Genomic DNA, 22,512 nt, shown 5'->3' on the forward strand with positions numbered 1-22,512 from the left:
GCTGTATTATTATCAGTAGAGATATAGTCAGTAACACAGGGCACTGGGGGAGGAGTTATTTACTGACATTATGAGGGAGCTGGATTAACATCATTACAGATACTTTCAGTGACACAGGGTGCTCAGGGTGGGGTTACTGAGTGACGGTGTGAGGGAGCTGGATTAACATCAGTAGAGATGCAGTCCATAACACATGGCGCTGCGGGAGGTGTTACTGAGTGACAATGTGAGGCAGCTGGATTAACATCATAGAAACATATAGAAACATAGAAGATAGGAGCAGGAGTAGGCCACTTAATGAGATCATGGCTGATCATTCAAACTCAGTACCCTGTCCCTGCTTTCTCCCCATATCCCTTGATCCCTTTAGCCTTAAGAAATATATCTAACTCCTTCTTGAATATATTTAATGAATTGGCCTCAAATGCCTTCTGTGGTAGAGAATTCCAAGGGTTCACCACTCTCTCGGTGAATAAATTCCTCCTCATCTCTGTCCTAAATGGCTTACCCCTTATCTTTAGACTGTGACCCCTGGCTCTGGACTCCCCCACCATCGGGAACATCCTTCCTGCATCTAGTCCGTCTAGTCCTGTTAGAATTTTATAAATTTCAATGAGGTCACCTCTCATTCTTCTAAACTCCAGCGAATATAAGCCCAATCAACCCAATCTCTCCTCATACGTCATTCCTGCCATCCCAGGTATCAGTCTGGTGAATCTTCGCTGCACTCCCTCCATGGCAAGAACATCCTTCCTCAGATAAGGTGATGAAAACTGCACACAACACTCAAGGTGTGGTCTCACCAAGGCCTTGTACAACTGCAGCAAGACATCCTTGCTCCTGCACTTGAATCCTCTCACTATGAAGGCCAACATACCATTTGCCTTCTTAAACGCCTGCTGTACCTGCATGCTTACCTTCAGCGACTGGTGCACAAGGACACCCAGGTCTCATTGTACTTCCCCTTCTCCTAATCTATTGCCATTCAGATAATAATCTGCCTTCCTGTTTTTGTCACCAAAGTGGATAACCTTGCATTATCCATATTATACTGCATCTGCCATGCATCTGCCCAATCACCCAACCTGTCCAAATCATACTTGAGTTTCTTGGCATCCTCCTCACAGCACACACACCCACCCAGCTTTGTGTCATCTGCAAACATGCAGATATTACATCTAGTTCCCTCGTCTAGATCATTAATATATATTGTGAATAGCTGGGGTCCAAGCACCGATCCCTGCAGTACCCCACTAGTCACTGCCTGCCACTCGGAAAAAGACCCATTTATTCCAACTCTTTGCTTCCTGTCTGCCAACCAGTTCTCTATCCAAGTCAGTACCTTATCCCCAATCCCATGTGCTTTAACTTTGCACATTAATCTCTTACGCAGGACCGTACCGAAAGCCTTCTGAAAGTCCAAATACACCACATCCACTGGTTCTCCCTTATCTATTTTGCCAGTTACATCCTCAAAAAATTCCAGTAGATTAGTCAAGCACGATTTACCTTTTGTAAATCCATGTTGACTTTGTCCGATCCTGCCACTGTTTTCCAAGTGCTCTGCTATTACATCTTTTATAATGGACTCTAGCATTTTCCCCACTACTGATGTCAGGCTTACCGGTCTGTAATTCCCCGTTTTCTCCCTACCACCTTTTTTGAATAGTGGGGTAACATTAGCTACCCTCCAATCCATGGGTACTGTTCCAGATTCCATCAAATGTTGGAAGATGATCAGCAATGTATCTACTATTTCTAGGGCCATTTCCTTAAGTACCCTAGGATGTAGATTATCAGAGCTTGGGGATTTATTGGCATTCAGTCCCATCAATTTCCTTAACACCATTTCCTTACAAATACTGATTTCTTTCAGTTCCTCCCCTTCATCAGACCCTATTTTCCCAGACATCTCTGGGAGGTTATTTGTGTCCTCCTTTTTGAAGACAGAACCAAAATGTGTATTTAATTGGTCTGCCATTTCTTTGTTACCGATTATAAATTCCCCTGATTCTGACTGCAAGGGACCTACATTTGACTTCACCTATCTTTTTCTCTTCACATATATATAAAAGCTTTTACAGTCAGTTTTTATGTTCCCTGCTGGCTTACTATCATATTCTATTTTCCCCTTCTTAATTAATCCCTTTGTCCTCCTTTGTTGAATCCTAAACTGCTCCCAATCCTCAGGTTTACTGCTTTTTCTGGCCAATTTATATGACCTCTCCTTGGATCTTATGCTATCCCTAATTTTCCTTGTTAGCCACAGTTGAGTCACCTTTTTTGTTTTATTTTTATGCCATACTGGGATGAACAATTTCTGTAGTTCATCCATGCAGTATTTGAATGCTTGCCATTGCCTATCCACCGTCAACCCTTTGAGTGACATTCCCCAATCAATCCTACCCAACTCGCGCCTCAGACCAGCATAGTTTCCTTTATTTAAATTCAGGACCCTAGTCTCTGAGTCAACTACTTCATTCTCCATCTTAATGAAGAAATCTATCATGTTATGATTGCACCGACCCAAGGGGCCTTGTACAACAAGATTGCTAATTAATTCTTTCTCACTACATAATACCCAGTCTAAGATGGCCTGATGGTTGGTTCCTCGACATATTGGTCCAGGAAACCATCCTGTAAACACTCCAGGAATTCCTCCTCCACAGTATTGTTACTAATTTGGTTAGCCCAATCTATATGTAGATTAAAGTCACCCATGATGACTGCTGTGCCCTTATTGCACGCTTCTCTAATTTCCCTTTTTATGCCATCCCCAACCTCCACATTACTGTTTGGAGGTCTATATGCCACTCCCACTAACGTTTTCGGCCCCTTGGTATTTCTCAGTTATACCCATACAGATTCCACATCATCAGAGCTAATATCCTTCCTTACAATTATGTTAATCACTTCTTTAACCAGCAATGCTACCCCAACTCCCTTTCCTTTTTGCCTATCTTTCCTGAACATTGAATACCCCTGGATGTTGTGTTCCCAGCCTCGGTCACCCTGGAGCCATGTTTCCGTAATCCCAGTCAAATCATATTCGTTTACCTCTATTTGTGCAGCTAATTCATCCACCTTATTCCGAATGCTCCTTGCACTAAGACACAAAGGCCTAGAAATTCAGTTGCGTTCACCAGCAGTTAGCGCCTTAGGAGGGGTAGATCTCGAGCGCTAGGCACTTAGCGCCCGGGCGCAGGAGGATCTGCGCCTACGCCCAACTTCAGTAGACATTTAGCGCCAGCGCAAAGTGTTTGCGCGCGCTCAGCTGCGCGCGCAACTTATGACGTCATTTCGTCGTGCAACGCCCTTTGTGCGCCCCAAACCGGAACTTCAGTCGCGCCCGCCCAATGTGGGCGTGGCGGTGTTAAGAACTGTGAAGTGGAACGCAGCAGAGGCCCTGCGGGCCTCGGGGAGCGCTAATTAAAGGGCACTTACACTGACCTATAAAGGCCAGCCATTTTGCTGCAATGACTTTAGTGCAACGGATTTCTGGACAGAGACCAAGGAAGACACCTTACTGATTTGGCCCAACATAGGAGAGGTATTTTTGGCTTCTGGCCAGAGCTTGGAAATTTGACTCATTGTGATTTCACTGTTTGCAAGTATATTATGGGGGCTGCATGGGGTTCCAACCCTCAGTTCCAGCATTATGTGCAAAGGGCTCGCAGACGCTGTGTGAGAGGGGCAGCCATGCCTAGACGCAGAGGGGGCATCAGGCGTCGGCAACGTAGGCCTTACCCACTCAGGGAATACCGCCAGCAGGTGTCCTATCTCACCATGACTGCCGCGCAGTGTGTTAAGAGGCTGCGCTTCAGAAGGGAGGTGGTTGCAGAGATCTGCCAGCTGCTTCACAGAAATCTGCATCCACAGCTGATGTGCAGGACGTCTCTGTCGGTGGAAGTGAAGGTCACGGTGGCTCTGAACTTTTATGCAAGCGGCTCCTTCCAAGCCGCTGCTGGGGACATAGCTAACATCTCCCAGTTCCCCGTGCATCGCTGCATCCGGCAGGTCACCGATGCCCTTTTCACAAGGAGACACCAATTCATCTCCTTCCCCATGACCCTAGAGAGGCAGGAGCAGCGTGCAGTCAGATTTGCGAGGATCGCCGACTTCCCCATGGTGCAGGGCGCCATTGACTGCACGCATGTGGCTTTGCGGGCACCTATCGACAATGCCGAGGATTACCGCAACCGGAATGGCTACCATTCCCTCAATGTACAGCTGGTGTGTGACCACAGCCAGCGCATCCTAGCTGTCAATGCCCGCTTTCCAGGCAGCAGCCACGATGCATTTATCCTGCGACAGACTACTGTGGCTGACATGTTCCAGGCACAGCCTCCCCCAAGAGGATGGCTTATCGGGGACAAAGGCTATCCTTTGTGTACATGGCTCATGGCCCCGCTCCGCGCGCCCAGGACCCCTGCTGAGGAGGCATACAACGAAAGCCATCAAGCCACAAGGAACATCATAGAGCAAACGATTGGCGTCCTCAAGCAACGGTTCCGCTGCCTGGATCGCTCCAGCGGATCTCTGCAGTATTCGCCGGATAGAGTCTCCCAGTTCGTCGTCGTTTGCTGCATGCTGCACAACCTGGCTATCCGCAGGACTCAGGCACTGCCACCTCACGTTGGACCACCACCTCAGGAGGATGAGCAGGAGGACCATGAGGAGGAGGAGGAGGAGGAGTACCAGCCCAGGAGGGAGCCACAAGGTCCAAGGGCCGTCCATCGGCGGCTTATTGAACGACACTTCTAGGCCCCCTGTCAGGGAATGGCTTGCGGCAATGAACGCACATGAATGCAGCCGCTCCGCAAGCCCTCAGCCGGTTAACGCAACAACCACTTGAAACATCACACTTGGACAAGCTGAATAAAGAAAAAGCTTTATTGAACAAACTCAGGGCCCTTCCCACATGAAACCGAAAAACAGACAACACCCCCAAAAAACACTCAAATACATATCTCACTCCCACAACCTGGGGAGGAATAACAAAACTTGCCCATCCAAATGGCCTTCATCCTCAGCCTTACCAAAAGAACCCCCCCCATAGACAAGACAACCACCCCCATATAAAAAAACATTTGCCAACACACTCTACTTTGTGTGCCGAGAGGGCGAGTCCTTGTCCAGACTATTCCGGCCCCTGGCCGACCTGCTGCTCCGCCTCAACCTGGGCCCTGTGGGTGCTGCAAGGCTGGGGGAAGGCTCCTGAGGGGCACATTGCGTGACGGCAGATGCCCTTGGGGGTCGGCCTAGACGAGCTCTGGCCCTCGAGGGGCTGGCTGCTGACTGCTGCAGCTGTGGCTGGGCAGCATCAGTCCCTCCAGCAGCTCGTCGCAGCTTCGCTGGGGGAGTGGCAGTGGCGGCTGCAGCAATGGGGGCAAGCTGGCTGATGCCGGGCGCTCGCTGCTCGCCTGAGACACTGGCACTCGGACGGGCTGGCACTGCAGCAAGCGCAGCAATCTGGTGAAGGCCAGACCGCTGTGCTGCTGCAGCGCGGCGGGTGCCCTGGCGATGCCTGCCTGACACAGCGAGTGTGGCAGCAGTGAGTGCCCTATACTGCCCTGGTCTGTGCCTGCATCAGACCAGCCAGTGACTGCACGGCACCACTGATCAACTGTCCACTCGCTGCCTGTGCTGCCCTGAATTCGTCCCGACTCGCGTCCTGTGCTGCCCTGAATTCGTCCCGACTCGCGACCTGTGATGCCCCGAATTTGGCCCGGCTCGCGTCCTGTGATGCCCCGAATTGTTCGAGACCCCTGGCCTGTGCTGCCGCGAGTTGTTCGAAACCCCTGGCCTGTGAGGCCCTGAAATCGGACACACTATGAGCCAGGGACTCGATGGCCTCAGGCAACTGTGCCACAACCCCCATGAACTCGGTGTGCCGACGATCCGTGTCCGTGGACATTTGATCAAGGAGGCGCACCTCCTGGGCGAGGACGGTCTCCGGACTGGAGGCCAGACTCTCCCTCTGGGGAGAAGGCAGCCGAGCTGCTCGACCCTTCCCGCGTGGCTGGACGCCACTGGGCTCAGGAGCTACACTCCCCTGCAACACTTCCCCCCTCTGGGGAGAAGGCAGCCGTGCTGCCCGACCCTTCCCGCGTGGCTGGACGCCACTGGGCCCAGGAGCTACGCTCCCCTGTAACACTTCCCCCCCTTTGAGGAGAATGCAGCCGTGCTGCCCGACCCTTCCCGCGTGGCTGGATGCCACTGGGCCCAGGAGCTACACTCCCCTGCAACACTTCCCCCCTCTGGGGAGAAGGCAGCGTGCTGCCCGACCCTTCCCGCGTGGCTGGACGCCACTGGGCACAGGAGCTACACCCCCCTGCAACACTTCCCCCTGGCTCTCCTCCAGGGAAGACGTGTCCCCTCCATTGCCATCCCCTGGCGCGGATGAGGGTTCCCCCGATGTGCCGCCTTCCTGTTCCTCCTCCTTGTCCTCCTCTTCCGAGGGACTGACACTCGCAGCTTCAGGGACCTCCTCCTCACCAGCTGAAAGCAGGAAGGCACAAGAGTAGCTTTAGAGTGAGGACAGGGCGTCAGCGAGGGAGGCATGAGTGGTGGCATTCTGCGCATTGGTTGGACAGTGGCAAAGGATGTAGATCTGAAGCGCAAGGGGAACGAGAGAGGTCCAAACGGTCATGTCCTTACCATTGGGGCCCAGCACAGGGTCGGCATCCCAACGGGGCCAATCACCCGGGCACCCATGAGTCGACCCACGCGCTCCTCCAGGTCACTGAGCTGCTGGAACTGGGCACGGCCTCCCCCGGTGACAGTCCGGCTCTTCAGATTCTGGGCCAGCTTGGCCTGCAAGAGAAAGGACGGCCTCTAAGTACAGTGTGGTGCCCTGTTGTTGTGTGCACTGCCTCCCATGGTCGAATAGCTTGGCCAGTGTGGTGCCCTGTTGTTGTGTGCACTGCCTCCCATGGTCGATTAGCTTGGCCAGTGTGTAAAGTGCAGAAAGTGCAATTGATGTTCATGCCAGTGCCATAGCTGCTGGATGAGGGCTGGCCATTAGGCCTTTGAGGTCCCTTTGCCCATAATGTGAGGTGCACATGCAAGGATGAGGAGGACACTGGAAAGGGTACTCACCCTGACAATCCGAGTGAGGTCGTTAAACTTTTTCCGCCATTGGACACCAGTCCTGGGGACATCGCAGGTGGCTGTGACCCTCTGGGCGATATCCCTCCAGGCTCTCCTGTATACCCTCTTGGGAGGCTTCTTGCCACTGTCCGGGAACAAGATATGGCTTCTCTTCTCCAAAGCCCTAACCAGCACCTTTAAATCCTGGGCAGAGAAGCGCTGCGCTCGCTCACGGGCCCTCTGCATCCTTCCTGGCTCTATTTCTCTCCAGCAGCAGTGTTTAGGCCTAGCTGGAGGGCTGCAGTATCCAGGGCGTGGCAGCAGACCAAGTCGACCCTTCCCCCTTTAAGAGCTGGCCGGCGCCAGGGTGTCTGCTGTCAATCAAAACATGTCCGCACCTGCGCTGCGCCCGGCCTCGGCGGTATCAGTCTGCACCGCCGGCTTAGCGCCTAAAGATAGCCGTGCAACGCCAGTTTTAGCGCTCGAGCAAACTCCTTGGCCAAAGCTACTGAATATCGGCGAAGTGGCCTCCACTTTCCGGCGGGCACAAACTTTAGCGGCCGCCCGACTTTACCGCCACAAAAGTGGCTATACTCAATTTCTAGGCCAAAGTCTTCAGGCTTGTTTTTTTTAACGCTCTTAGACCTATTAGAATTATTATTTACTGTGGCCATGTTTGATTTAAACCATTGTGTTCTCTGACTGCCACTTTTGTTTTGCTCCTTCCTATCTTTTGCTTTTACCCTTGTTTCCCTTTCCTCTGTCCCCCTGTTCAGGTTCCCAACCCCCTGCCATTTTAGTTTAAACCCTCCCCCAGAGCACTAGCAAACACTCCCCCTAGGACATCGATCCCGGCCCTGCCCAGGTGCAAACCGTCCGGTTTGAACTGGTCCCACCTCCCCCAGAACCGGTTCCAATGCCCCAGGAATTTGAATCCCTCCCCCCTGCACCATTCCTCTAGCCACGTATTCATCTGAAATCTCCTTCTATGTCTACTCTGACTAGCACGTGGCACTGGTAGCAATCCTGAGATTACTACTTTTGAGGTCCTATTTTTTAATTTACCTCCTAACTCCCTATATTCAGCTTTTAGGACCTCATCCTGTTTTTTACCTATATCGTTGGTGCCTATATGCACCACGACAACTGGCTTTTCACCCTCCCCTTCCAAAATGTTCTGCAACCGCTCTGAGACATCCTTGGCCCTTGCACCAGGGAGGCAACACACCATCCTGGAGTCTTGTTTGCGGCCGCAGAAACGCCAATCTATTCCCCTTACAATAGAATCCCCTATTACGATAGCTCTCCCGCTCTTTTTCCTCCCGTCCTGTGCAGCAGAGCCACCCCTGGTGCCAGGAAATTGGCTGCTGCTGCCTTCCTCTGATAAGCCATCCCCCCCATCAGTATCCAAAGCGGTATATCTGTTTGAGAGGGGGATGTCCACAGGGGACCCCTGCACTACCTGCCTGCGCCTACTACTCTGTCTGTTGGTCACCCCTTCCCTTTCTGCCTGTCCAACCTTTGCCTGCGGTGTGACCAACTGCTCAAACGTGTTATCCACGAATTCCTCAGCATCGCGAATGGTCCAGTATGAATCCAATCGCAGCTCCAGTGCTGCAATGTGGTCTGCCAGTAGCTGCAGCTGGATACACTTCCCGCACACATGGTTGTCAGGGACACAGGAAGTGTCCCTGAGTTCCCACATAGCACAGGAAGAGCATGCCACAAGGCCGAGCTCTCCTGCCATGACTTACCCTTTAATTAATTGAAATTAAATTAAATCAAATCAATCCCACCAATTACACTACAGTTAAATGATATACTTAAGGGGCCTGGTTTACCAACAGTCCCCGCTACACCACAGAGACCTTAAAAACTATAAACCATAGAGTTAAAGTTTAAAAAGAGAGAAATACTCACCAACCAATCACTTACCTGCTTCCTGGTGACGTCACACTTTGATTACTTTTTACTTCCCTCCCTCTGAGCTCGGAGACTGGTATGCCTCTCGAGCCTCGCGGCCACTTTTATTTACCTCTGGTGCTGCCTTGCTCCAATCAGGTCCGCGATGGGGCCTCTCGAGCCTCGCTGCCGCTTTTATTTACATCCAGTGCCTCACTCCAATCAGGTCCGCGATGGGGCCTCTCGAGCCTCGCTGCCGCTTTTATTTACCTCCAGTGCCTGGCTCCAATCAGGTCCGCGATGGGGCCTCTCGAGCCTCCCTGCCGCTTTAATTTACATCCGGTGCCTCACTCCAATCAGGTCCGCGATGGGGCCTCTCGTGCCTCGCTGCTGCTTTTATTTACCTCCGATGCTGCCTCACTCCAATCAGGTCTGCGATGGGGCCTCTCGAGCCTCGCTGCTGCTTTTATTTACCTCCGGTGCCTCGCTCCAATCAGGTTCGCGATGGGGCCTCTCGAGCCTCGCTGCCGCTTTTATTTACACCCAGTGCCTCGCTCCAATCAGCTCCGCGATGGGGCCTCTCGAGCCTCGCTGCTGCTTTTATTTACCTCCGGTGCCTCGCTCGAATCAGGTTCGCGGTGGGGCCTCTCGAGCCTCGCTGCCGCTTTGATTTACCTCCGGTGCCTTGCTCCAATCAGGTCCGCGATGGGGCTTCTCGAGCCTCGCTGCCGCTTTTATTTACCTCCGGTGCTGCCTCGCTCCAATCAGGTCCGCGATGGGGCCTCTCGAGCCTCGCTGCTGCTTTTATTTACATCCGGTGCCTCGCTCCAATCAGCTCCGCGATGGGGCCTCTCGAGCCTCGCTGCCGCTTTTATTTATCTCCGGTGCTGCCTCGCTCCAATCCGGTCCGCGATGGGGCCTCTCTAGCCTCGCTGCCGCTTTTATTTACCTCCGGTGCCTCGCTCCAATCAGGTCTACGAGGCCGCTTTAGTCTTGACAAAGGGTTCACCCGAAACGTTGACTCTATGTTCTCTCCACGGATGTTGCTGGCCTGCTGAGTTTTTCCAGCATTTTCCGTTGTTATTTCGGATTTCCAGCATCTGCAGTATTTTGCTATCATACAACAATCTTATCACTCTAAAAGGTGGAACACTTCAGAATATACGAGGGAGAATAACAATAGACAGAATACTTCACCCCTCCCAATCCCACTACACTAACGAAGTTGGACTCCAGAGGACCAGGGATAACGCTCACCAAACGACTTCTTTTGACAGTTGTAGAGGTTCGCGATTTCGGGGTTCTCTAGGTGTGGTGGTTGGGGCCTGCCATACCCAGGACACGGTAGAAGACTTCACCTGCGTTGCTGTTTCAGTCTCTGCATGACTGCTGATGCGGTCGGATGCGTATTGGATCTATCGGGTAAGTACCCAATTTCTTTTGGTCAGAAATAAGGTCTAGAGTCTTTTTATCAAATCTTACCCAGGGCTAAGTCAGAATAGTTTGTAGAGTGGAAACAAACTTGTGAAACTTTGGTTTCTTCCAGGTTGGTTTCTTGTCGGTCGCGGTGGCCCAGTATTACCTAGTTGCTGGTAATATATTTTTTTTTTATTGGGGCTTTTGGTTGCCGCGAGGCGTTCAATGATGTCTTCTCCTGGCTCAGACTCCGGATACTTTTGTGACTTGACGTGGATTTTGAAGACGACTTCTTCTTCTCTTCTACATGAGCCGTGCTGTATCGAACGGGCCGAAACTGAACTGTTCTCTTCTTCCGGACTGTACTGAACCGAACTCCTTCACCGAATGAACCGACTCACTCTTCCAACTGAAAAAGCAGGCCCCAATATACTGTTTGAGGCCTTGCTTATCTGCCCGCCAAATCTTCTCTGGCCCATTGTCATTTTTGGCGGGCTCGTTAACATTAATAGTTTTTGAAATCTTTAACGGGTTTCCAGCTGGCCCCATCTACCTTAATCGGATTAAGTTTGTGTGAATTAGTTTCAGGATGGTCCACCGAAACCTAAATTGGCTTTAAATGACTGTTTAATCTCTGGTTTGATTAGTAAGATTTGTCTTTTCCTGCTGGGGTCAGGGTCCCTTTTGTTGGTCAGTGGCATGTTCTGCATTAGGCATACTTTGGATGGCTCTGTAGTTTTTGGTGGGAATGGCTCTTCCGCTGGTCTTTTATCATTATGTAAAACGACTGAGACAGTCCAGAACGTTCCCAGACAGTTTGGCTTATGCAAATATCCAAACTGCTCGGTTTACAGAGGCCCATCCCAACCTCTTTGTCGCAGCCTTTCACAGGCTTGGACATGCCTTTTAAAATAACCAAAATCCTGGGGTTTTGACTTTAAGCCCCTTTTTGGCCCAATATTCTTTTACCATTCTGACATGGTTTTTAAACAGTCCAAAAATCTCTTCTTTTGGGGTGATCTTCTTGGTTTGGGGGATCTGCAGAATTTTGCGAATCTTACAATCCGGAGAGATACAGTCAGTGACACAGTGCGCTGGGGGAGAGTGGTTACTGAGTGACAGTGTGAGGGAGCTGGATTAACATCAGTAGAGATACAGTCACTAAAACAGGGCGCTGAAGGAGAGGGGTTACTTAGTGACAGTGTGAGGGAGGTGGATTAAGATCAGTACAGATACTGTCAGTAACACAGGGTGCTGGGGGAGAGGGGTTACTGAGTGACAGTGTGAGGGAGCTGGATTAACATCAGTACAGATGCAGTCAGTAACACAGTGCGCTCGGGGAGGAGTAACTGAGTGACAACATGAGGGAGTTGGATTAACATCATAAGAACATAAGAAGTAGGAGCAGGAGTAGGCCATATGGCCCCTCGGGCCTGCTCCGCCATTCAATAGGATCATGGCTGATCCAAACCGAGACTCACGTCCACTTCCCTGCCCTCTCCCCGTAACCCGTATTTCCCTTATCTGCTAGGAAGCAGTCTCTCTCCGTTTTAAATCTATTTAATGTTGCAACTTCCACAGCTCTCTGGGGTAGCAAATTCCATAGATTTACTACCCTCTGAGTAAAGAAGTTTCTCCTCATCTCAGTTTTGAAAGGGCAGCCCCTTATTCTAAGATTATGCCCCCTAGTTCTAGTCTCACCAATCAGTGGAAACATCCTCACCGCATCCATCCGATCAATCCCCCTCACAATCTTATATGTTTCGATAAGATCGCCTCTCATTCTTCTGAACTCCAATGAGTAGAGGCCCAACCTACTCAAACTTTCCTCATGCGTTAACCCCCTCATCTCTGGAATCAACCGAGTGAACCTTCTCTGAACCGCCTTGAGAGCAAGTATATCTTTTCTTAAATATGGAAACCAAAACTGCACGCAGTATTCCAGGTGTGGCCTCACCAATACCCTGTATAACTGCAGCAAGACTTCCCTGTTTTTATACTCCATCCCCCTTGCAATAAAAGCCAAGATTCCATTGGCCTTCCTGATCACCTGCTGCACCTCCATACTAACTTTTTGTGTTTCATGCACCAGGACCCCCAGATCCCTTTGTACTGTAGCATTTTGCAGTTTCTCTCCATTTAGATAATAACTTGCTCTTTGATTTTTTCTGCCAAAGTGCATAACCTCACACTTTCCAATATTATATTCCATCTGCCAAATCTCTGCCCACTCACTTAGCCTGCCTATGTCCTTTTGCAGGTTTTTTATGTTCTCCTCACTCACTGCTTTCCCTCCCATCTTTGTATCGTCGGCAAACTTGGATATGTTGCACTCGGTCCCTTCCTCCAAATCATTAATATAGATTGTAAAGAGTTGGGGTCCCAGCACTGACCCCTGCGGAACACCACTAGTTACTGATTGCCAGCCCGAGAATGAACCATTTATCCCAACTCTTTGTCTTCTGTTAGATAGCCAATCTTCCACCCATGCCAGTATATTACCACCAATCCCGTGATTTCTTATCTTGATCAGTAATCTTTTGTGTGGCACCTTGTGAAATACCTTTTGGAAGTCCAAATACACTACATCCACTGGTTCCCCTTTATCCACCCTGTATGTTACGTCCTCTAAGAATTCGAGCAAATTTGTCAAACATGACTTCCCCTTCATAAAGCCATGCTGACTCTGTCCTATTAAATTATGTTTATCCAAATGCTCTGCTACTGTTTCCTTAATAATGGACTCCAACATTTTACCAACCACAGATGTTAGGCAAACTGGTCTATAGTTTCCAGCTTTTTGTCTACTTCCCTTCTTAAATAAGGGTGCTACATTAGCAGTTTTCCAATCTGCCGGGACCTTTCCTGAGTCCAGGGAGTTTTGGAAAATAATCACCAATGCATCCACAATCCCTACTGCCACTTCTCTCAAGACCCTAGGATGTAGGCCATCAGGTCCGGGGGATTTATCCGCCTTAAGTCCCATTATTTTACTGAGTACCACCTCCTTAGTGTTTTTAATCTTGTTTAGCTCCTCCCCCCCCCATTGCCCCCTGTTTGTCCAGTGTTGGGGTATTTTTAGTGTCCTCTACTGTAAAGACTGATACAAAATATTTGTTCAGCATCTTTGCCATCTCCATGTTCCCGTCCACTAGTTTCCCGGTCTCATCCTTTAAGGGACCAACGTTCACTTTAGCCACCCTTTTTCTTTTTATATAGCTGTAGAAACTCTTGCTATCTGTTTTTATATTTTTTGCTTGTTTACTTTCATAATCTATCTTCCCTTTCTTAATTAATCTTTTAGTTATTCTTTGCTGGCTTTTAAATGCTTCCCAATCTTCTATCCTCCCACGAGATTTGGCTACTTTATATGCCCTTGTTTTCAGTCGGATACTATCCTTTATTATTTTACTAAGCCACGGATGGCTGTCTTTTCTTTTACTCCCCTTTTTCCTCAGTGGAATATTTTTTTCTTGAAAGAAGTGAAATATCTCCTTGAATGTAGGCCACTACTCTTGTACCGTCTTACACTTTAATCTGTTTTCCCAGTCCACTTCAGTCAATTCTACTCTCATACCTTCATAGTCTCCTTTATTTAAGCTCAGTATGCTGGTTTGAGATCCAACTCTCTCACCCTCAAACTGAATTTGGAATTCAACCATATTATGGTCACTCATTCCAAGGGGATCCTTTACTAGGACATTATTTATTAATCCTGTCTCATTACACCAGACCAGATCTAAGATTGCCTGTCCCCTGGTTGGTTCAGTTACATACTGCTCAAGGAACCCATCCCTAATACACTCTATGAACTCTTCCTCAAGGCTGCCATGCCCAATTTGTTTAGTCCAGTCAATATGAAAGTTAAAATCCCCCATGATTATAGCTGTTCCCTTATTACAAGCCCCAGCTATTTCTTGATTTACATAAGAAGATAAGACATAGGAGCAGGAGTAGGCCAATCGGCCCCTCGAGCCTGCTCCGCCATTCAATAAGATCATGGCTGATCTGATCCTAACTGCCAATCCACTATCACAGAACCATCTCCTGCATCTAACAGAATTAGACACACGAAATAGGAGCAGGATCAGGCTACACGGCCCCTGGGCCCGCTCCGCTACCCACAGGGCCATGACCGATCCGAACCTAGACTCATGTCCAAATTCCTGCCTGCTACCCGTAACCCTTAATTCCCTTTACTTCTAGGAAACTGTCTATTTCTGTTTTAAATTTATGTAATGATGTAGCTTCTACAGTTTTTTGGGGCAGCATATTCCATGGACCTACCACCCTCTGAGTGAAGTAGTTCCTCCTCATCTCAGTTTTGAAAGAGCAGCCCCTTATTCTAAGACTATGCCCCCTAGTTCTAGTTTCACCCATCATCGGGAACACCTTCCCTGCATCCACCCGATCCAACCCCTTCACAATCTTATATGTTTCAATAAGATCGCCTCTCATTCTTCTGAACTCCAATGAGTAGAGTCCCAATCTACTCAACCTCTCCTCATATGTCCATCCCCTCATCCCCAGGATTAACCGAGTGAACCTTCTTTGTACTGACTCGAGAGCAAGTATGTCCTTTCTTAAGTATGGACACCAAAACTGTACGCAGTATTCCAGGTGCGGTCTCACCAATACCTTGTACAACTGAAGCAATACCTCCCTATTTTTATATTCTATCCCTCTAGCAATGAAAGCCAACATTCCATTGGCCTTCTTAATCACTTGCTGCACCTGCATACTAACCTTTTGAGTTTCGTGCACCAGGACCCCCAGATCCCTTTGTACTTCAGTACTTCAAGTTTCTTGCCATTAAGATAATAACTTGCTCTACGATTTTTCCTGCCAAAGTGCATAACCTCACACTTTCCAGTATTGTATTCCATCTGCCAAATCTCTGCCCACTTACTTAGCCTGTCTATGACCCCTTGAAGGTTTTATATGTCCTCCTCACTCACTACTTTCCCCCCCATCTTAGTATCATCTGCAAACTTTGATATGTTACACTCGGTCCCCTCCTCCAAATCATTAATATAGCTTTTAAAGAGTTGGGGACCCAGCACTGACCCCTGCGGAACACCACTAGTTACTGATTGCCAGTCTGAGAATGAACCATTTATCCCAACTCTCTGCCTTCTGTTAGATAGCCAATCCTCTATCCATGCCAGAATATTACCCCCAATCCTGTGATTTTTATCTTAACCAATAATCTTTTGTGTGGCACCTTGTCAAATGCCTTTTGGAAGTCTAAATACACTACGTCCACTGGTTCCCCTTTATCCACCCTATATGTTACTTCCTCAAAGAACTCCAGCAAATTTGTCAAACATGACTTCCCCTTCATAAAACCATGCTGACTTTGTCCTATTAAATTATGATTATCCAAATGTCCTGTTACTGTCTCTTTAATAATGGACTCCAAAATTTTACCTACCACAGATGTTAGGCTAACCGATCTATAGTTTCCAGCCTTCTGTCTACTGCCCTTTTTAAATAAGGGTGTTACATTAGCAGTTTTCCAGTCTGCCGGGACCATTGCTGAGTCCAGGGAGTTTTGGAAAATTATTACCAATGCATCCACAATCCCTACCGCCACTTCCCTCAAGACCCTAGGATGTAAGCCATCAGGTCCAGGTGATTTATCCGCCTTGAGTCCCATTATTTTACCGAGTACCACTTCCTTAGTGATTTTGATCGTGTTTAGCTCCTCCCCCCCCTTTAGCCCCCTGCTTGTCCAGTGTTGGGATATTCTTAGTGTCTTCTACTGTAAAGACTGATGTAAAATATTCATTCAGTGTTTTTGCCATCTCCATATTTCCCACCATTAATTTCCCGGTCTCATCCTCTAAGGGACCAACATTTACTTTAGCCACCCTTTTTCTTTTTATATAACTATAAAAACTCTTACTATCTGTTTTTATATTTTTTGCTAATTTACTTTCATAATCTATCTTCCCTATCTTAATCAATCTTTTTGTTATTTTGTGCTGTCTTTTAAAGTTTTCCCAATCCTCTATCCTCCACTAGATTTGGCTACCTTATATGCCCTTGTTTTTAGTCGAATACTATCCTTAATTTCCTTACTTAGCCACGGATGGCTGTCTTTTCTTTTACACCCTTTTCTTCTCAGTGGAATATATATTTTTTGGAAGTTGTAAAATAACTCCTTAAATGTACACCACTGATCATGTATCGTCTTACCCTTTAATCTATTTTCCCAATCCACTCTACTCAATTCCGCTCTCATACCTTCATAGTCTCCTTTATTCAAGCTTAGCATGCTTGTTTGAGATCCAACCTTCTCACCCTCTAATTGAATATGGAATTCAACCATGTTATGGTCACTCATTCCAAGGGGATCCTTTACAAGACATTTTTAATTAATCTTGTCTCGTTACACAGGACCAGATCTAGGTTGCCTGCCCCCTGGTCGGTTCAGTTACATAATGCTCAAGAAACCCATCCCTAATACACTCAATGAACTCATCCTCAAGGCAGCCCTGCCCAATTTGATTTGTCCAATTAATATGATAGTTAAAATCCCCCATAATTATAGATGTTCCCTTATTACAAGCCTCAACTATTTCCTGATTTATACTCCGACCAACAGAGTTGCAACTGTTAGGAGGCCTATAGACTACGCCCACTAGTGACTTTTCCCCTTATTATTCCTTATCTCCACCCAAACTGTTTCACTAGCCTGATCCTTTGACCCAATATCATTTCTGACTATTGCAGTGATTCCATCCTTGATTAACATAGCAACCCCACCTCCCTTTCCTTCCTGTCTGTCCTTCCTAATTGTCAAATACCCTTGTATGTTTAGTTCCCAGTCATGATCATCTTGCATCCATGTTTCCGTAACGGCCACCAGATCATAACCATGTGTAGTTATTTGTAGCGTCAACTCGTCTATTTTGTTATGAATGCTGCGTGCATTCAGATAAAGAACTTTCAAATATGTTTTCTGACAATTTATTCCTGTTTTTACCCCTTTTACTGCAGTACAGATACAGTCAGTGACACAGGGTGATGGGGAGAGGGATTACTGAGTGACAGTGTGAGGGAGCTGGATTAAAATCTGTAGAGGTACAATCAGTAACACAGGGCTCTGCGGGAGACATGTTACCAAGTGACAGTGTGAGGGTGCTGGATAAACATCAATACAGATATTGTCAGTGAAACAGGGTGCTGCGTGAGAGGGGTTACTGAGTGACATTGTAAGGGAACTGGATTAACATCAGTAGAGATGCAGTCAGTGACACAAGGCGCTGGGGGAGTCGGGTTACTGAGTGATAGTGTGGGGAAGCTAGATTAACATCAGTAGAGGTACAGTGAGTAACAACGGGTGCTGGGGGAGGGGTTACTGAGTGACAGTGTGAGGGGGCTGGATTAACATCGGTAGAGATACAGTCAGTGAAACTGGGCGCTGGGAGAGAGGGGTTACTGAGTGACAGTGTGAGAGAGCTGGATTAACATTAGTAGAGATACAGACAGTAACACAGGGCACTGGGTGATAGGGTTTACTGAGTGACTGTGTGAGGGAGCTGGATTAACATCCGTAGAGATACAGTCATTAACACAGGGTGCTGGGGAGAGTGGTTACTGAGTGGCAGTGTGAGGTAGCTGGATTAACATTAGTAGAGATACAGTCAGTAACACAGGATGCTGGGGGAGGGGTTACTGAGTGACAGTGTGAGGGAGCTGGATTAACATCAGTAGGGATACAGGCAGTAACTCAGGCTGCTGGGGGAGGGGATACTGAGTGACAATGTGAGGGAGCTGGATTAACATCAGTACAGATACATTCAGTGACACAGGGTGCTGGGATGAGGAGTTACTGAGTGACAGTGTGAGGAAGCTGGATTAACATCAGTAGAGTTACATTCAGTAACAGGGTGCTGGGGTGAGGAGTTACTTAGTGATAGTGTGAGGGATCACTCTTAACATCAGTACAGATACAGTCAGTGACACGGCGCTGCGGGAGGGGGGTTACTGATTGACAGAGTGAGGGAGCTGGATTAACATCAGCTAAAGATACATTCAGTGACACAGGGCGCTGGGTAGAGAAGTTACTGAGTGACAGTGTGAGTGAGCTGGATTAACATCAATAGAGATACAGTCAGTAACAGGGCGCTGAAGGATGGGTTACTGAGTGTCAGTTTGAGGGAACTGGATGAACATCTGTAGAGATACAGTCAATAACACAGTGTGCTGGGGGAGGGGTAACCCATTTCTGTTTGCTTACAATCACATGAACCTATTACATAAATCACAATTTGATTGATCGGAGTGTAAATGAGCAGGGGCAAATTTCAAGGGAGGTGTTTCATTCTGTGCTCTTTTAATTTCAGGACTTTGTGATGGCTCTTTCAGTGTTGCTGAGGGGGACCGTTCATGAGAAGTTAAGATGGACATTTAACCTGTATGATATTAATAAGGATGGATATATCAATAAAGAGGTAAGAAACCTTAAGCTAATCACCACTAATAAGTAGTGGTTGACTTTCTGGAGTGATGTCAGAGGCTGTTGTGATGCTGTGTAATTTGTATTGACTACAATGGGAGAATTAGTATACTAGAGGGCGGGGCTTCAATGAGAGAGTTAGTGTACTAGAGGGATGGGCTTCAATGGGAGAGTAAGGGTACTAGAGGGATGGTCTTCAATGGGAGAGGTACGGTACTAGAGGGATGGTCTTTAATGGGAGAGTTAGTTTACTGGAGGGATGGGCTTCAATGGGAGAGTTAGGATACTAGAGGAAGGGGGCTTCAATGGGAGAGTTAGTGTATTAGAGGGAAGGGTTTCACTGGGAGAGTTAGTTTCAGAAGGATGGGCTTCAATGGGAGAGTTAGTGTACTAGAGGGATGGGCTTCAATGTGAGAGTTATTGTACTAGAGGGATGGGCTTCAGTGTGAGAGTTATTGTACTAGAGGGATGAGCTTCAATGAGAGAGTTAGTGTATTAGTGGGAGGATGTTCAATGGGAGGTTCAATGGGAGAGTTAGTTCATTAGATGGATGGGCTTCAATGGAACATAGGAACATAGAAACAGGTGTAGTTTCACCAATTGAGCCTGTTCCACCATTCAATGAGATCATGGCTGATCTGTGACCTAACACTAACTGGCCTTTGCTCCACATCCCTTTGCTTAACAGAAATTTATCAATCTCAGATTTAAAATTAACAATTGACCTAGCGTCAACTGCTGTTTGCGGAAGTGAGTTCCAAACTTCTACCATCCTTTGTGTGTAGAAGTGTTTCATAACTTCACACCTGAAAGGTCTGGTTCTAATTTTTAGACTATGCCCCCTAGTCCTAGATTCCCCAACCAGCAGAAATAGTTTCTCTCTATCTCCCCTATCAGTTTCTCTTAATATCTTGAAAGCTTCGATCAAATCACCCCTTAATCTTCTAAATTCCAGGGAACACAGTTTGTGTAATCTCTCCGCGTAATTTAACCCTTGGAGTCCAGGTATCATTCTATTAAATCTACGCCGCACTTGCACTCGCTCCGAGGCCAATATATCCTTCCGAAGGTGTGGTGCCCAGAACTGCTCACGGTATTCCGGGTGTAGTCTAACCAGGGCTTTGTATAGCTGCAGCATAACTTCTACCCTCTTGTATTCTAGTCCTCTAGATATAAAGGCCAGCATTCCATTAGCCTTTTTGACTATTTTCTGTAACTATCCATGACATTTTAATGATCTATGTACATGGACCCCTGGTGTTTTTGGACCTCCACTACTTCTAGCTTGTCACCATTTAGAAGGTACTCTGCTCTATCCTTTTTTAAGTCCAAAGTGGATGACCTCACATTGAAATGCATTTGCCACAGTTTTGCCCATTGACTTAATCTGTTAATATCTGTGTGTGTGTTGGGGGAGTGGGGCAGTGTATGGGCCTGTGTGTGTGTTTGTGTATGTGTGTGTAGGGAAGGCTGTGAACTCTTTGTGTTACTGTACCTGCAGGAGATGACTGACATTGTGAGGGCCATCTACGACATGATGGGGAAGTACACATACCCTGTACTCAAGCACGACGCTCCCAGGCATCACGTGGATGTCTTTTTTCAGGTATGTGCTTTCAGAGCTGGTCATGGTCAAAATGTGTCATTTTACGGGCCCGAGTGGGAGCAGCGGGTGAGGGTTCGACCTTTCACCTTGGGTTTGGATTCGGTCCATGCCAATGGGTGATGGAAATATTTTTGGGCTGGGCCAGGCCATTCTGTGCCCAGTGGGTGTGAGGTGGGTCACTCGGTGAATTGGTCAGAGGAGCAACATGCTCCATTAGAGACCCTGCACCAATAGCCATTCTTCCTGAGTATGTTCTGGCTTTTCTACCATGGGAGGCACTGGATCTGATCACTTCTCAGCATGAGTCACTGGGCTGCACGCAGGAACAGGGACCCTGACTGACTTTTCCATGTACATTACAACAGTGACTACACTTCAGAAGTACTTTATTGGCTCTGAAGCGCTTCAGGATGTTCTGAGGTCGTGAAAGGTGCAAGTTTTTTCTTTCCCTTAGCTCAGTGGTGCTGAGGCCAGTTGGAGCAACTTTACCTCTTGCTCTGCCTGAGCACAAGCTAAGGTTCCAACCTCAGACCTCCCTCATCTCAATGGCTCAGTTACACAGTGGCTTTATAAACAGGGAGCCCGCTGATTGATTTTCAAGTAGCCCTGAAGGTGGTGAGATCCAGGCCAGACTGATGGGGTGAGTCTCAATGCCTTGGCCCTGATAGGGTTCGTAAATTCAGGACAGTTCCCTGAGGAGAGCAGATCCATGATATAAACCTATCTGTAATTTGACACTAGCTAATAGCAGACTGACAAACTTAAAAGGCTTTTTGAGGCTGGACTAAATCCCCATTATGAGGGAAGGGAGTAAAAAGATCTGCCCCTTTCACCCAGTGCCCCTATTAAACTGCCTCAGGTTCATATCCAAACCTCATGCATTCAATTTATAAGCTTTGTGTGGCCTGTAGTTCAGGTACCTCAACTGTGGTTCAGATACCTCACCAGTCATTCAAGTACCTCACCTGTGGTTCAGGTAGCTCACCTGTCATTCAGGTACCTCACCCATGGTTCAGGAACCTCAACTGTGGTTCAAGTACCTCATCTGTCGTTCAGGTACCTCACCCGTGGTTCAGGTACCTCACCAGTGCTTCAAGTACCTCACCCGTGGTTCGGTACCTCACCCGTGGTTCAAGTATCTCACCTCTCATTCAGATAGCTCACCTGTTGTTCAGGTGTCTTACCTGTGATTCAGATACCTCAACTATCATTCAGGTACCTCACCTGTGGTTCAGGTATCTCACCTGTTGTTCAGGTATCTTACCTGTGATTCAGGTACCTCAACTGCACCAGTAGTGGGCACGTCTACTTAGGCACTTCAGTTCCTTTCAAACTGTTCTCCAGGGTGTGGACGTTGCTGGCAAAGCCAGCATTTATTGGCCATCCCTAGTTGCCCTTGAGAAGGTGGTGCTGAGCCACCTTCTTGAACCGCTGCAGTACATGTAGTGAAGGTACTCCCACAGTGCTGTTAGGTCAGGAGTTCCAGGATTTTGACCCAGCAACGATGAACGGTGATATATGTCCAGGTCGGGATGCTGAGTGACTTGGAGGTGGTGGTGTTTTCATGCGCTTGCTGCCCTTGGCTTCCCTGTCAGTGTGTACTCTCACCCACCAAGTCTCGACAGTATCCCTGTGACAGCTGGACAAGAGCAGGCAAGCACTCTCATTCCATTTCATGGGCTTTGTCGAAACATAGAAGAGAGGAGCAGGAGTAGGCCATTCGGCCCTTTGAGCCTGCTCCGCCATTCAATGAGATCATGGCTGATCATCCAAATTCAGTACCCTGTCCCTGCCTTCTCCCCATATCCCTTGATCCCTTTAGCCTCAAGAAAAATATCCAACTCTTTCTTGAATATATTTAATGAACTGGCCTCCACCGCCCTCTGTGGCAGAGAATTCCACAGGTTCACCACTCTCTGGGTGAAGAAATTCCTCCTCATTTCAGTCCTAAATGGCTTACCCCTTATCCTTAGACTATGACCCCTGGTTCTGGACTCCCCGGCCATCAGAAACATCCTTTCTGCATCTA

General features: G+C 48.0%; 1 protein-coding gene across 1 annotated transcript in view; it reads left to right on the forward strand.

Annotated features, from left to right (window-relative positions):
- LOC147113750 (A-type potassium channel modulatory protein KCNIP1-like) overlaps positions 1-22,512 on the forward strand; it is a 42,709-nt gene that overhangs the window by 14,521 nt on the left and 5,676 nt on the right. The window contains exons 2-3 of the mRNA XM_085995062.1: positions 18,765-18,872; positions 20,379-20,483. Of these exons, the coding sequence (XP_085851188.1) occupies positions 18,765-18,872; positions 20,379-20,483 (213 nt within the window). The remainder of the gene's footprint in view (positions 1-18,764; positions 18,873-20,378; positions 20,484-22,512) is intronic.

Source organism: Somniosus microcephalus, chromosome 8, assembly GCF_052327205.1.
Source record: "Somniosus microcephalus isolate GS21.2 chromosome 8, FLI_Smic_1.0, whole genome shotgun sequence".
In the NCBI taxonomy this organism is placed as follows: Eukaryota; Metazoa; Chordata; class Chondrichthyes; order Squaliformes; family Somniosidae; genus Somniosus; species Somniosus microcephalus.